This window comes from Argopecten irradians, chromosome 2 (genome assembly GCF_041381155.1).
Source record: "Argopecten irradians isolate NY chromosome 2, Ai_NY, whole genome shotgun sequence".
Classification (NCBI taxonomy): domain Eukaryota; kingdom Metazoa; phylum Mollusca; class Bivalvia; order Pectinida; family Pectinidae; genus Argopecten; species Argopecten irradians.
In genome coordinates, this window is record NC_091135.1 from 45,663,876 (window position 1) to 45,679,957 (window position 16,082).

At 36.0% G+C, this 16,082-nt stretch overlaps 1 protein-coding gene across 1 annotated transcript in view; it reads left to right on the forward strand.

The window, feature by feature from the left end:
* LOC138315666 (sodium-dependent neutral amino acid transporter B(0)AT3-like) overlaps positions 1 to 16,082 on the forward strand; it is a 46,142-nt gene that overhangs the window by 21,462 nt on the left and 8,598 nt on the right. The window contains exon 2 of the mRNA XM_069256850.1: positions 15,631 to 15,935. Within this exon, the coding sequence (XP_069112951.1) occupies positions 15,631 to 15,935 (305 nt within the window). The remainder of the gene's footprint in view (positions 1 to 15,630; positions 15,936 to 16,082) is intronic.

The following is a 16,082-nucleotide window of genomic DNA, read 5'->3' on the forward strand; positions in this document are numbered from 1 at the left end:
TTTGATGACAGTATTTTGATGGTAATATTTCTGTCATTTTGTATGAAATGACCTTGAAACTCAAAACTGTTTTAGACATCGTTCCATAGTATATGCCTACATGATAATTTGATGACAGTATTTTGATGGTTATATTTTTGCCATTTTGTATGATATGACCTTGAAACTCAAAACTGTTATAGACATCGTTCCATAGTATATACCTACATGAAAGTGCGACAAATGGCCATTAAACACCAAATTATAAATTCGCTGAGATCCCATGAAAATCATTCAAAGGCACGGACAAACATGTATGAAGCTTTATAGACAACTGTAACAAGACATGTTTATGTACCATATTAGTTCTTGTCTTAACGCTTTGTATATGTTACGATGAGAGCTTTTGTGAAAAATGTGTAAAATGACCGACAAACTTGTCGATTTAGCTACCTACTGGGTCTAGACAGTGCCCATAATTGTGGTTTAGTTGATGTTGTCTGTTAAAGGTTTCTAAGGAACTGATGCAATAAAATTAACTGAATGGATCACTACCTGTCGTGTCTCTGGACTTTCAAACTTCAAACTTTATTAATAGTAAATTTCAAAAAAAAAAAAAAAAATAAATGAAAAAAAAATTAAAAAAACTGTGCACAAAAACATATTTACAACATTCAATAAATGCAACATAGATAGAGGACAAATTACAATGTATATTACTTTCTGTGAAACATATGTGTGCATTGAACAGATCACTGCCTAAGATGGGGGGTAATAAGCTATACTATATCTATAAATGAAACCTCAACATTTTGTGTGATTTATGTGAAATGAAGCCGCCACTTTTGTATAAACAAGTTCTGTATACATGTATATTATATATGTGGTTATTAACACGTAACACTGCGCGTCTCAGTAGCGGCCAGATCTAACAGCATTTAAACAACGATGTACATGTATATGTTAATACTATGAAAAGTTTTGTCCTTATGCAATTCTACACCTTTGGTTTCAGTAACTAGTAAGTAAGTTAAATGATGGTCAAAAAGACGCAACTCGCGATGATCTTGGCGAACGGTCGCAATCGTATTTAACTTTGATGATCAAATTGACAATTTCATGAGCCAATATCTCTGCCAATTTGTATGATATGACATTGAAACAAAAACTATTCTAAACATCGTTCCATAGTATATACCTACATGTATGTGCAAAAAAAAAAAGACCATTATACACCAGATTGTAAATGCTTTACAGGTACTCGTTACAACACAGAATTTATGCACCATATTAGTTCTTGTCTTTATGCTTTATGTATGTTTAGATGAGAGCATATGTGAAAAGGTCACTTTATAATTACTGATACCATTGTAAAAATAAAATAGCAGACCACAACTTATCTTCATGGTCGGACTGTGTGTATTTATCATCATTTTTAGTTAGTAAATATACCGCTAGAATTAATTTTGAACACTTATTTGACTTTGTAAAATTAAACTCTGTACATTGTAAATACTGCAATTTTAAAAATGTTGGTAACTTTTGGTGTTGAATAACATATTAAAAGCTCTTCTTGTTTCGTGAGTATGAAACTTACGACACATATAACTTGAGCTATGTTGTGCTCTTGGGGCAAGATTTGACCATTGTGACCTTGAATTTATGTCAACGTAATTCGATTGTAAGCGTATACATTTATACCATACATGAGCTCAGCTGATGTTTCAAACGAATTGTGTTAATATAAAATGATATTTAAGCATATAATTCAACATTTTACTACCATGACCTTCAAGAGTGATTAAGGTCATACAATAAAATCTTATTTTGACATGCAGCAATCGGTCATTGTTGTAAAGATGTTCCACAACAATTGTACTGATGTCACATATGTGACTTGTATGACCTTGACAATAATTTTAATTTTAATCTTAATTCATGCAGGCACACATGTATACCATAGGTGTTTGAAATATGAAATATGTATAATCGAGTTTGATGACGTAACAGAGTCACAAAGTTTTGGCGTAAAACTGTTGTAGATATCTGTCCATGTTATGTCTATGCAAAAATCAAGCATGTATGTTAAGTATTAAAGGCGCTGAAATATTGTGCATTTTTGGCGGGAAAACGGCAAAATCGCAGTTTTCCAAGGTCTATATCTCCGCCATTTTGGTTCCGATGAACTTGAAACTTTCATTATATATTTCTGAGAGCATGCCCTTTCAAATCTATCTTTCAAAACTTTTCTGTGGCAATTTTCGCTTTTGACCTTTGTTTGACCCCGTAGCGAGCTCTTGACCTTGACATAATCTCTGATAACTTGTGATGAACAAAAATCGCGCTATGTCACGATCTACCTTAATGACAAAACGGGGACAAAGGCATGAAGTAAGGAACGTTTAAAATTTGGTCGAAAAAAGTAGTTTTTTACGTCTGTGGCCTTGACTTAGAACATTTTTTTGTAAAAAATCGAACGTACGTTACAAGATCTCATGTGACATAATGTGTCAAAAGTTGAGCGTCGTACTGTGTTTCGTTCGTGAGATATCCTGCTAACAAGATTTGTGGAAATAAGAGAGAAAAAAAGTAATAATAACTCGATTTGATCGCGATCAAAACACGGGATTTCCACCTATGTTATGATATAAGTAATGTTAGCGAACAGACGATTGTTTTAATACTCTTTTCCTTCGCTTCAAGTCGAATGAATGAACGAACGGACGATCTCACTCAATATTAATCAGAAAGCGTTTCTTACGAAAGTGGGCTGGTCCAACCGTAAACAGATTTAGGGGCAGAAGATTTCATAGAGAGGTGAATATATCGGAGCCTGTTGATTGGATATATTCAGGGTACATCAGTTAATGGTTAATGTGCGGGTCGGGCAATACAAGTAGATGTAAAATTTGTAAAGACTTTTGACGTGAATTTGTTTGGTTCTGTGGTTTCAAAAATGCCGGGTATTTTCACCAACATAGCACCGGTTTTGGTTAAACATACGGTGTCACATAAAAGGTTTTAAACCTGTCAGTTATTGGGTTTGTGTATTATCTTTTTTGTTTGTTTGTTTGTTTGATTAAATGTACGTCACATTAATAGCTAGGTTCACGTAAGGAAGGCCTCCCATGCATGCGGTGTAGCTACACATGTACATGTACGTGTATTAACGCAAACATGGCGATTGTGTACATTGTTCATGTAGAACATAAAAATCATGACAATATGTCAATGTCTACATTTACAAAAAAAACAACACCCTTCATTAAATGATAAAGGCCCTACGAGCTCACTATTTACGGAAAAAATAAGGAAATGGGACAAATTGCCATATTTGGAGAGCTACATTCCGCCATTTTGCTATATAGCCCCTTTAAAATCCATAAATTTTGAAGACAAAAGTTCATACACCATAGGTATGAAAAATACAGGTACATATCTGTACATACAGGTTTAAAGGCGCTGAAACGCCTGCCGCAAAAACCAATATAAACTAAATTTCAAAACATTTCTATGGTAAAGCTCATTTTTGACCTTTGTTTGACCCTCTAGCGAACTGTTGACCTAGACATAATCTCTGATAACATGTAGTAAGAAAAAAACGTTCAATATCGCGATCTACCTGTACATACAGGTTTAAAGGCGCTGAAACGCCTGCCGCAAAAACCAATATAAACTAAATTTCAAAACATTTCTATGGTAAAGCTCATTTTTGACCTTTGTTTGACCCTCTAGCGAACTGTTGACCTAGACATAATCTCTGATAACATGTAGTAAGAAAAAAACGTTCAATATCGCGATCTACCTAAATAACGAAATGCCCACGTTGAACAGCGTACGGTTATGAAATTATGAACGTTTAAAGTTTGGTCGAAAAAAAGTCGTTTTTTACGTCTGTGACCTTGACCTTGAATATTTTTGTAAAAAATCGAACGTACATTTCAAGATCTTATGTACGTTCATAACGTGTCCAAAGTTGAGCGTCGTACCCTATTCCGTTCGTGAGATAACCTGCTAACAAGATTTGTGGAAAAAAGGGGAAAAAAAGAAAAATAATAAGAAAAAAACAGAACAATAACAATAGGGATTTCCATCCGTAAATGGAAATTCCTGATAAGAAAAAACAGAACAATAACAATAGGGATTTCCATCCTGAATGGAAATCCCTAATTAGCAACGTTCTGTGTATGGCGAGCTCGAGGGCTTCAATTCCATGGCCTTAGTAAAATAAGGATTAGTACGCTAGAGTATTTGTATGGCCATGACTACCATGCAATGCTCTGAGTATAAAAAACGATAATTTCCAATGGTTTGTGCATAACAAGGATTAATACAAAATGACTGTGACAAAATTGACAATTTAATGGTCAGTATTATGTATGGATTATCATCCGGTAACCTCCAAGATAGCTACACACTAGAGTGCGTCTGATGAGGATTCAAACTTGACGATTCCATACGTCATAAATCATAGTGATAATCCGTCTTTAACTAGGAATATTCATTTGGTATTGCATAATCATCTGTGCTTGACGAAGATCGCTAAAACTCTTGTCTCTGTCTTACTATGGATAACAAAACAAAGCTTTGGTGATATTAGAGATTATCATAAAACGTTTATTGATGGCAATGATAACAATATCATTGTCTGTTTGACAGAGGATATCTCAATACGGTGTATGTATGACTATAATGTTCTAATTTGTGTAATCAAGGATCATCAGTCATTGACATTGCTTTTTCACAGGGGCGAAGGTTACTACAAAATTTTCTCGCAACGCGGTAGGTTTTTTTCTTAATATGTGATTGACAATTCAAGATATGGTTTACGTTTATCAATTAATCTTCTTTTAACGCTTTAAATAGAGACGCAAATGATATGAATGCAATGACAGGTGAATGATAGCATTACCTTTTAAACACAGCATGACAAGACTCTTCGCTCTGAAAACATCCTCTGAGACCTCACTTTATCTTTGCCTTCACACGCCGCTTTAAGTTTCTAAGATATGATCTATGCATTTCTTTTGATAATCGGTTAATTATGGATATTGGATCAGCAAACTTAAGGAGATGGTATGAACTGAGCTAAAAAGTCTATTTTTTTATTTCAAAAGAAGTACTTATATTTTCTTTTGGGTGTAACGTGCTCTTCATAGAATTTGTTGTATGCTTAATATCAAGAGCTTGGATCAGTATTTTTCCTATCTGATTCAAATAGTTGAGTTTCAAAATATTTTGATTCATCTATGTAGTCTCCCATTTAAAGACGTTTACAGTACAGCATAACGGGGATATGCACTACACTCAAGCACTACACTCAAGCTACTCGCTACAAACCTAGTCATTGAAGGTCAAAAGTCGTTTAACACAACAATATAAACATACCTCAAAATAACAAAAAAAATGACACAAAGACGAGTGTGTTGTACTGCCCATATTTGCAGCCAATCTAATATATTCAAATTCCAAAAGGTTGTATCATCCACTTATCTTGCAGGAAATACTTGCTGTTATTATAATTCCTATTGAAGGAGGAGATAATATTGCTGACCGTCAAGTGTTAGAAACTCTATTATGATATTTTACCGAGATATATATTTGTATTTGACAGGAGCAATACATCAGCCTCCAGTCCACTGTATCAGGGGCACAGGACTCGCCTTGCAATTCAATTGGCCATCATTGTATTATTCTGATTTGTGTTCTCGAAATAATGCGCGTACATGTAAGGGGACAGCATATGTAAATGAAGTTCTTCTGTAAGATCGATATTTCCATCATTGGAAGAAACATTTGCAATATATTGCATTAGTGTTTTCCACGAAACATCATTTAATCACCAAACAGAAAACTGTCGACCAGAATAAAAGTCAAAGTGAATTAGCCAATGATATGCAACATTACAACGTGTTTTGGTTAAACTGTAATGTCATGACGTTATTGTGAGTTTCCTTTGGTTCGTATCTTTGCAAGAATAAAAGTCAAAGTGAATTAGCCAATGATATGCAACATTACAACGTGTTTTGGTTAAACTGTAATGTCATGACGTTATTGTGAGTTTCCTTTGGTTCGTATCTTTGCACTGCTTCGTCATCATTATAACCCGGTGCTAAAAGGTCCAGAACTAGCTCAGGCTAGTGTACTTTATTCCATTGACCATTATAAACATTGATGAACCAAAGCACTGTAGTTTTATGCCCGGATTTTCTTTGAATATATTACATATTTTAAATGCATTATAGTAGAGTAAACGCGTGGTCATGACCTTTGCAAATAGGACGTTATAATCATGCCTGCTGTCCCCATGGTGTTATCGTAAAGGGCTACTAGGTTCTTATTTTTCCTTCTTCCTAACTGATTGTCCTTTTTTATTAATTTATTTCTCCCCTGCCTTCATGTTTGGTCTTGAGTTAGAACTTAGGTTACGTCTCCTAGACGACACATATCATGGCATATCAAAAGAGTAGATTCGTCTCCTACATAGCGCTCGGCATAACGGTAGTATGACGAGTATAAGTTGTCGGGAATATAACATGACCGAGGGAGATGTGCTGTTCGGTGTCTTTAGGGGTTCCACTATAACAAGGAGACAAAAGAATATACCACAGCCTATCAAAACATACACACAATCAACACGGGGAAGTTGCCATTACAGACATTCATACAGACATATTTGCATGCAGAAGAGACCGTCCTCAAATGACAATAGCTGTAAATAGGATGTTATGTCCAACCGACCGATAATTAAAATATATATCCATGTTGCGATATGTATGGGGTACTACATAAGATGAGACACAACATTTTCATTGTCCTGTTATATGATGGTTTGCAACTGTACCCAGAAATCCACTTTCTCTGAAAACTACACATTATTGAAATGAGATCTGATAGATCGCTCTGTCCCAAAGGACCATCAGTCTGAATCAGGATAATACGTATAGATCGCAACACTGAACAGAATCAACCAGTTCGAGGCTTTTACTCCGAATGTTTAAACTCTACAAACATATGAGCCACTTTCTGCGTAGTCAATCCCAGAATTACAATGGTGTTTTTGTGAAGTTCAATGTCTTGTACATATTGCTGATTCCCTGACTTAACTTTTGCCGATGTGGCCGATTTGTTAATCTGTCCAACATATTATCACAAGCCCTCCACCTTTGAGTTTCGAGTTCGATTAATTAACGTCCTATTAACAGCCAGCGTCATGTAAGGACGGCCTCCAATGTATGCGGTGTTCAGCGTGTATGTAAATTTTCATGTGTGTGATGCGTGTTTTGGGAAACTGCTGTATATTCTTGTATAGTGGAACTAATGTCCTTTTTATAGTACTATCACTGAAGCATGCTGTCGAAAACACCAAGCAACTCCCCCATCCGGTCACATTATACCAACAACGGGCAAACCAATCGTCCCGCTCCCGGTATGCTGAGAGCTAAGCAGGATCAGAATTTGCGAACTTTTATTGACTTTGGTGTGTTTCGCTTTGGTGATAGAGCCCAGAGCCCACCTTAAAGGTCCGAGCACTCAACTACAGACTGAAAGTGAAGTGGTGTCAAGAAAACAAAATCCTAAATGTAGTCGCCTTTTATAACCATACACTAGGACAGCAGGTATAACCCCCCCCCCCCACCTACGGGGTTTGAAATGTGGAGCAGATGCCATGTAGTGACCAGAGGGCTATAGTTTTCTCAGACTTTTCTTAACTATCATAACCTGAAAAAAATTTTCAAAGAACTACTCATTTTTCCGACGTTTCATATTTTACACTACAATATTTCTTAAGAATCTTTCTCTGTAGTGCATTTTCGTCAGAACAACGTGTTAAGTGGTCATGGTAGCTTCTCCATCGATTTTGACGATCGGTGATGTTGGTACTGATGGTGTTATTAGAATCTTTGGGAGACCTTTGGGACCCGAAGTCTGCTCCCCTCACTCGTCGATCGATACGGACGACTATTCCGCATGTTATGAACGGGAAATTAATACGAGACAGAAATAGAATTAAGAATGAATTGTTGGTCCTAGCTGTCATCGACATAGTGGATAATGTGAACAGGGAGTCTCTTTCACTGATTAAATAACGCAAGTTTAGACAATTTACCGGCAATAAACGTTACAACTACCAAGTAAACAAATGTCTTTTAAAACTCATTACGGGAATTCCTTACCTCTCAAGTAAAATATGTTATGAACAATTTTTACTTTTAGTAATATAATTTAAAAACAACTCCCATTGCGTATATGTATATTATTATTGGCGCCATTGCTAATAGATTACTACATGGTTAGTTAGTTGAGAAATAATACGTTCTCATACTATATAAAGATGCTCCGCCGCTGATAAAAGACATATACTTTTCTATTATAAACAGGAGCAGACGAATTAGTATTTTTTCTCAGTTACAAATGTTACTTACACCATTACCACCATTGAAAGGTTTGAGCTTCTAATATTAATTGAAGATAAAATATTGAAAATAATTAATTGCGTACCGAACAAATTTAATGGCTCTGTATTCTATATGGAATGTAGTACTGATTGCGCATGCACAAAAAAAGTAAAATCAATTACTTGATTTTGTTTTTGTGTCAATTAGACATACATATATATATACACATAGTTAAACACCAAGTATTGTTCAAATGATGAGTATACCCTGTCGGCGATGGAGCATCTTTAAATATGCCTCCCGTATTGTTTGTGATTTTTAATACATTTTGGAAATTGCGGTATGTTCGTGTTTTGGCTCCTTGCATTGGTGGAAGATGATGATTTTAAAGTGATATCTCAGTGAGGCATCATATCAAAGATATCGAACAGCACACCCGTCGGTTACATGCTACAGTCAGCAGTAAGACGGAGCATCAATTACCACTTAAATCGACTAAGGAGAGAAAAAAACAAAGATCTCTCCACAGGCTTGATTTCTTAGCCTTAACGTTCAAGTAACAGCTAGGTTTATTAAATGACGGCTTCCCTAGATGCAATATGTTGCGTTTATGGATTTTTGGATGGTTTTGGAGGCTATGGTATATTTTTGTTGTGTCTTTTTGCAATAGTTGTTCCTTGCCCATTTTACTGTGAACAGAGCGTCTCGGAGCAGCACACACCACCTGGTGACAGTATACTGTAAACGGACAAACCAGTCCCACTTCATTAATGTTGAACGCTAAGCAGGAGAAAATTAACATCCAATCTTTGATGATACAAAGAGGGCATTAGGTTTTTCTAATACACTACCTTCAAAGCAAAGAGGTTTTACTTTTGAAGATTAGCTGGTAAACGACATAGCGATTGGGAAACCAAAGTACCCCATAATAGCGATATTCTGAAGGCATTTATCATTTCTGTTTTGCCAAAGGTAGTGTTATCCATTACTGTTATATGACAATATAATCTCGTAACACAAATACAAAATCTTCCAAATATTCCAAAAATTTTATGTAAATCACTCTAAAGTAATTGCATTGTGATGAGGACAGCTCCTATGGCAACATCATCCATGAAACATTAAACTTACTTGCATTGCATGCGGATGATTCAAACTAAAACATTAGAAACTATGACTCGGTTACCTAGCAACCAAACCAAGAAAAAATAAGCTGCTTCAACAGTGACACAGTGACACCCAACTGTAAAACTGGAAGGTTTTACACCTTTTGGTCTGTATCTAATAGAATCCAAACGTCATGCAAGATATAGTGACACGTAACCTAAGCGGATTGATATCATTTTGACCTATATTTAGTTAGGGTGTAGACGTTACTCTAGAACAAAAAATGTCCTTCTGAAATATAAGAAACTTTTTTTCATTTCCTCCTTCTATACATCAGAACATCATTCAATATAAGTGTTCTTACAATTTGTTATTTTTGACACGCTGTTCTGTTTACATGATAAACGCCACACAAGGAAAACAGCACCTGAATAACCCGTATCATATATACAGTACAGATAGGAGTTATCACTGTTTGTTTACCCACCTTCCCTTTACGTATTTCAAACGGCAATCCCCTAGATTACCGTCAAGTCTACTAGCATTATACGGACGCGTGTCTGTCTTGGCATTATGTATTCCGCTTGCTCCCTCTCACACCAGACAAGGGGTATAAACCTCAAGCGATGATTGAGTTAGATGTGCATAACATTTCTAGGCAGAGCTTAGCCGCGTGTTTGCGTTAGTGCATGCCGATACTGGCAGGACCATAAAGCTCTATATATGGAGCGCATTATTTTCATCTGGATCACTAATGCTACTTTGAAAATATTATGTATAGGCGAAATAACGAAAAGCATCGAACTTAAGTTTTGTTTTATTTACAAAATAACAGGAGACATCTCTTACTGCAAATTAAAAGGTCATGGTTGGTAACATATTTTTTGAGATTCTGCTTCATGTTTGCTTAGCTCCCACCCACCCGCCCCTCCCCCCCCCCCCCCCCCCCCAGTTAGTTTGCGTGTTTGCGTGTTTGCGTTAGTGCATGCCAGTTATCGGCATGCACTAACGCAAACACGCGGCTAAGCTCTGCCTAGAAATGTTATGCACATCTAACTCAATCATCGCCTTACAAAAGTTATTAATCAAATTGTTTGGTGTTTGCAACTAATGTGGTTTGAACAGACGACAGAATGCCGATTCCGCTACTCGCCAATCAAATTTAAAATACAGCGTTATTTCGTACGTTAGTATTCCTGTTATTATATAATTACCATGTAAACTAGTCACTCTCACTTGATCAGCGAAAAACAGTTTGTCCAGTACCGTTTTGTTAGAGGGTGTCGATTTAAGTCTTTTAAGGGATACCATTTTAGACACTTATTGAAAATCAATAAAACGTCAACTAATTGCTGTACTTCCACAAAGCATACGAGGTGTTGAGTGGTTGTGCCAGTGTAACGCTGTTGAATGGGTGAGGAAATCCTGTGCTTCCCTTGAGAATAATTACTGCTCATCATTCGTAGGACATCGCCGTAGAAACCATCGTCTCATTAGCTGTATCTCAAGGGGTGGCAACGCATGGGAACAAACATCCATACAATTTAATTCGATACTGGTTATAAATTGGTGATGGGAGAAATGGGGGCCTCCTTATTATGTGTCAAAGTGTTTTTCTAACCCAAGAAGTGTCATGTTATTTGAAATATTCCATAACCTAGCACGCCCTATGATTTGCGGCATTTCCTCCAACCGATTAGCTATAATATTACGTTAAACAGAACGCAAACTAGATAATTAGAATATTCAGCATTCATATAGAATTTCGAATTATTTCTTAAGAAACTGGGAAACTATCTTTATCCATATGATTGATCATATTAGGAGGGCCTCATTCATATATCTATAGTGCATTAATGCTGTGCTGATAAATGACTCCTGTACTTTCACAAAGACGATCAGCATATCGTACAATAAATGGTTTTCTTTCGTCAAAATCAGACATCCCCCTTCATGTATCGTTTGTGACAATACCCATTGTGAGAAACAAAACGTTATCTTTAACAAAACAATTAGGACCAAATATCACCATTTAATAGTGACGATACATACCAACTACAGGTTTACTTATTGTAACATTACCGAGTAGTGTTCAAGTCTGTTTGATCCATTATATATATATTTATAGTACATATTATAGATTGATAATAGTCTCAACATTATTAAATTCAACAATGATTTATTGACTTTGCGGAAGGTCAAATTATCAAGAACAGATGAGGATTGAATAGAGGTCTCTCGACAACAACAATGATAATATTGATTTTCGGATATACATATGATCAGTATGCTTCATGCCGAAAGCAGTATTTTATTGACATCACACAACTTTTATGTGAGGGCGCGCTATACATCTTATACCACGAGATGCTAAACATGGCTTTGTTTGTTTTACGATGCTAAAGACCTCGGGAACGGCTCCGGTCATAGAATATGATTGCCTGTCTACAGTTGATTTGGACCTACACAAGAGACGCCTCATTGAGGTGTCTCCATCATCGGTACATGATCGACAGATATACCAAGTAATCCAATATTTCTCTAGTGCGTACATGTCCTCTGCTGATTTAATAATCCGGGGATTGTCCCCCATCAGCACGACATCACTTATCACCATACACTATTGATGGGGGGGGGGGGGGGGGGGGGGGGGGGGGGGGGAGTTAACAACGCTTTGTAGGAAAGATGAACCAGGAGGACGTCTGATTCTTATGCAAACTAAATTGTGTATTTGATATTTTTCATGCGACATTCGATTTATGTACCATGTTGCACTATTTCTCAATAAGTTCCCTGTCTCTTGATGATGATAGGTTAATCCTATATACTATTTCCATATTTCGAACTATATTTAAAAAACGCCCTTAGTTGCGGGATCCCTGAGTAAATACAGAAAATTTGCAAGAGAGCTGTAGAAATGTGCTGTTTCGGTCATTTCCTATTCCACTGATTATATTCTGTGAATGCGATCAAATCAAGTTCACTACTGAACTATTTTGTTTCAACGTTACATAAGTCTGGTACATAAATATACAAAGATAAGACTTAAACAAAACATTACGTGTATACAGATATATATATATTTTGCTTATATATGCCATATAAACAGGGTTGAAAATTGGGCTTATACCATCAATTTTAATCACAATATAGCTTGTGGTACATGTATTTTATATGATATTTCTGCTTGAGATTTGTTTGAAGTTTTACCCTGTGGTTGCAATGTTTATCTTATACAGTTTTTTGTTTAAATACAAACACCATTTGAATCGTCGCAAAATAATGTAAAAAACCAAACATGTTAAAACAGTCGAACTGTTACAATGCCTACCCATCCTCATAATGATTTCCGGATCACTGCCATGACATCTGAGTTGAAAAGATAGGCAGACACTCTCGACAGCTTCCCATGGTTTGCACCAAAGACAAATATTGTCTTATTTGGTAATCCTCATCGATTGAGGTAAAATATTGGAAATTAATCAAGAGAATGGATCGTATGCTACAGAAAACTCATTATCAGACAATCGCTTCCGGAAAACCATCTCTCGAGAGATCACGTGACTTCCACATAGCATCACCTCACATGCAGATGCAATCAATGCAACAGTCACATTTTGATTTTCTATATGGAGTTTGTATAGAAAATCTAGTTTGATCTCAAAAGTGCCATAAAAATCATTAATGTACGTTTACCATACAAACGTTTGATGAAACCGATCATCCGTATATGGGAATTGTTATGTAGGCAACTAGTTACAAATCTAACTAAAATGTAATTACGTAGCACTATAAAATCGTATTCTGGTTTAGAATCGATGCTATGTGTTGTTAGATGACGCGAAGGCCGGTAGCGATAGAGCCGCACGAGGGTCTATAATTAGTCACATCACTGACACCCCCACGTCACAGGTAAAACAGCCATATCCTGGTCGGTGATCAAGGAAAGTTTCTCAATAGTAACATGCACGCACATTGTACACGTTACAAATACCATTCAATATCAGGTCTACTACTGTAACATGCAAACATCATTACAAATAGTCTATGTGTACGTGAGGGTGTAGGGCAACACGAAATAACATATGTTCATTAGTATAACGAACGAGTTCATGTTACATGTATTCTTTAAAAAAACAAATATACAAAGATGCTAAATCCTGTCAAATTTGGTAAATATGTAAATAAAATGGCGTCTATGGATATAACAAAGGAATGCCGAATTAACGATTCTTGAAATCAACTTTTCAGTTTAAGTTGCATGCTGTTTGAGCTTCAAAACGCTAACAGCATTCAGAACTGAGACAGTTTGGGAAAGAGTGGTATAGTACTTTACGCAAGAAGTCGACAAAATGCGGGAATAAAAACGCATGTATGTGTACGCCGTTTAAAATACAATCTAGTCATCTGGAACTTATGTTTCAAACGTGTAATGAAGTCTTTTAAATTGCCATCTGTAATTGTAGCGTGAATTGTATGTATCCCTTGAGCAACAGCAACATCAGGAACGTAACTGTGTAAAAAAAAAATAAGAAATTGTCACATCTGTAAGGACACCTTACGTAAAATTACTTTTCTTTCGATTAGTTATCCTATATAATCCACGGTAATCTCATTGTACCAGCTGGTACCTCTCTGGGTTGGTGATCACGTCTTATATCAGAGTAACGCTGTGTCGGCAACGCATTGGCCAGGAGTATTAAAACACAATTAGTCGGCATCGATTTCTTAAAGGCTAAGCTCAAACGTTAGGAAATCCAACTATATAATCATAAGGACGCTTTAACAACGGCTTGAATCTAACAAATATACAAATACTATTGATAAAATTTAATCTTCATCGCCATAGTTACATTATGTAATTGGTGATCCGTATATTTTATTTAAACTTGAAACCTGGTTTGAAAATAAGATTAATTGTTATCGATCAAACTTCTTGATCTTATTGATAAATGAATCTGCTCAAAGACATAACATACGTAGCAAGTGCATATTGTGCTGGTTTTGTAAACGCTTGAAACAATGGGGTATTTGTTTCAACCAAATATTGTCGCTGCAATTTAACTGCCATTTGATTTGTAATTGTATTACCCTTTAAGTGTAAAATCCTTTAAGTGTAAAATTAATGATTATTGTTCTTTTCCTGTGTTACGTAGATTACAACATTAAATCCAATGAAGCTGTCTGCAGCTTTAATAAATCAGAGTCTAGACGTAGTTGTTTTGACGAGAGAACAGCTCGAGACGAAATAGCTAATATATTTTGGAGAGATTCCAGTAAACCCAATTTCAATCTTTCAATATCGTTAGGCATATTATGTTACGTTGAAATGCAAAGGGAAAACTTCCGTAATTGGAAGCTACTTTTAGAATTAACTCAGCTAATTAGAAACTAATCGCATCTCTGTGGTTGTGTACATGTAATAATAAGATACCCCAAGAATACGAGGCATTCTTTAAGAATTTGGTTTGAATTTTTAGGCATATTGTTATGGATATTGATCTAAAAGTAAGGATACAAGAAGATAAATGCCATACAAAGTCATGAATGTGATGAACTGAATCTTCCCTAGTTCAGTATATGTCCGAATTATGATTGGAGTTTCTGTTTAATTCCAATCCATTTATGTACGTTGATCGATCACATTCCTCGAGTTGTCGGTTTTGTTTTGAATTATGAAATTGATAAATGCCCTGGAAAACAAGTACGTCATTTCTTGCATTCACAATCCAAATAAAGGGTGAAAAGCAACCTTCTCACTAAGCCAAATAGGTCTATTAATAACAACTGTTATTTCTGCTTTCGATTAATATATTTTTGTATCCTTGTTTTTTATTGTACTTATATTGTGTCACCTGTTACAGGCTTTACATTTCAAAATGGATGCCAACATAATATGCATGTTCCAACAAATGCAAATTAGTTGCTTTATTTAGTCTTTAGATACCTCTCAGATATGAAGTGTTATTTCAGGAGAAAGCTCGCATTGGCTATGCATATTGTCGGTAATTTTTCTTCATAAAATCATATTTGCTGAAAATCAAGTATATATATATAAAATATTTGTCATTGTGTTGCAATGAACTGCCTTAATTTTTATACACATTAAGTCAGATAATACACATTTTTATATGTCATTTTTCAGGTGCATTCCTGATCCCATATGCCGTCATGTTAGTTATTGAGGGGATCCCACTGTTCTACCTCGAGTTAGCTATTGGTCAGCGCCTCCGGAAGGGGGCGGTTGGAGCCTGGAATCAAGTCTCGCCATTTTTACAGGGTGTGGGTTTGGCGTCCGCCGGAGTGTCCATAAACCTCGCCCTGTACTACAACACCATTATGGCATGGTGCTGTATTTACCTTGTACAGAGTTTCCAAAGTCCTCTCCCTTGGTCAGTGTGTCCATCCACTACAGTAGGAAATGTCACTGTAATAGATTCAGAATGTCAGGTATGTATATCTCACCTAAACATGCAATCACAGCTAATGCAATATTTCTCATTATGCATCATTAACTCCCATGTATTCACACATTTGAAAAAAAATCAGAACCCATATAAACTGTTATGTAACAACATACATATATTTTTATCCTGC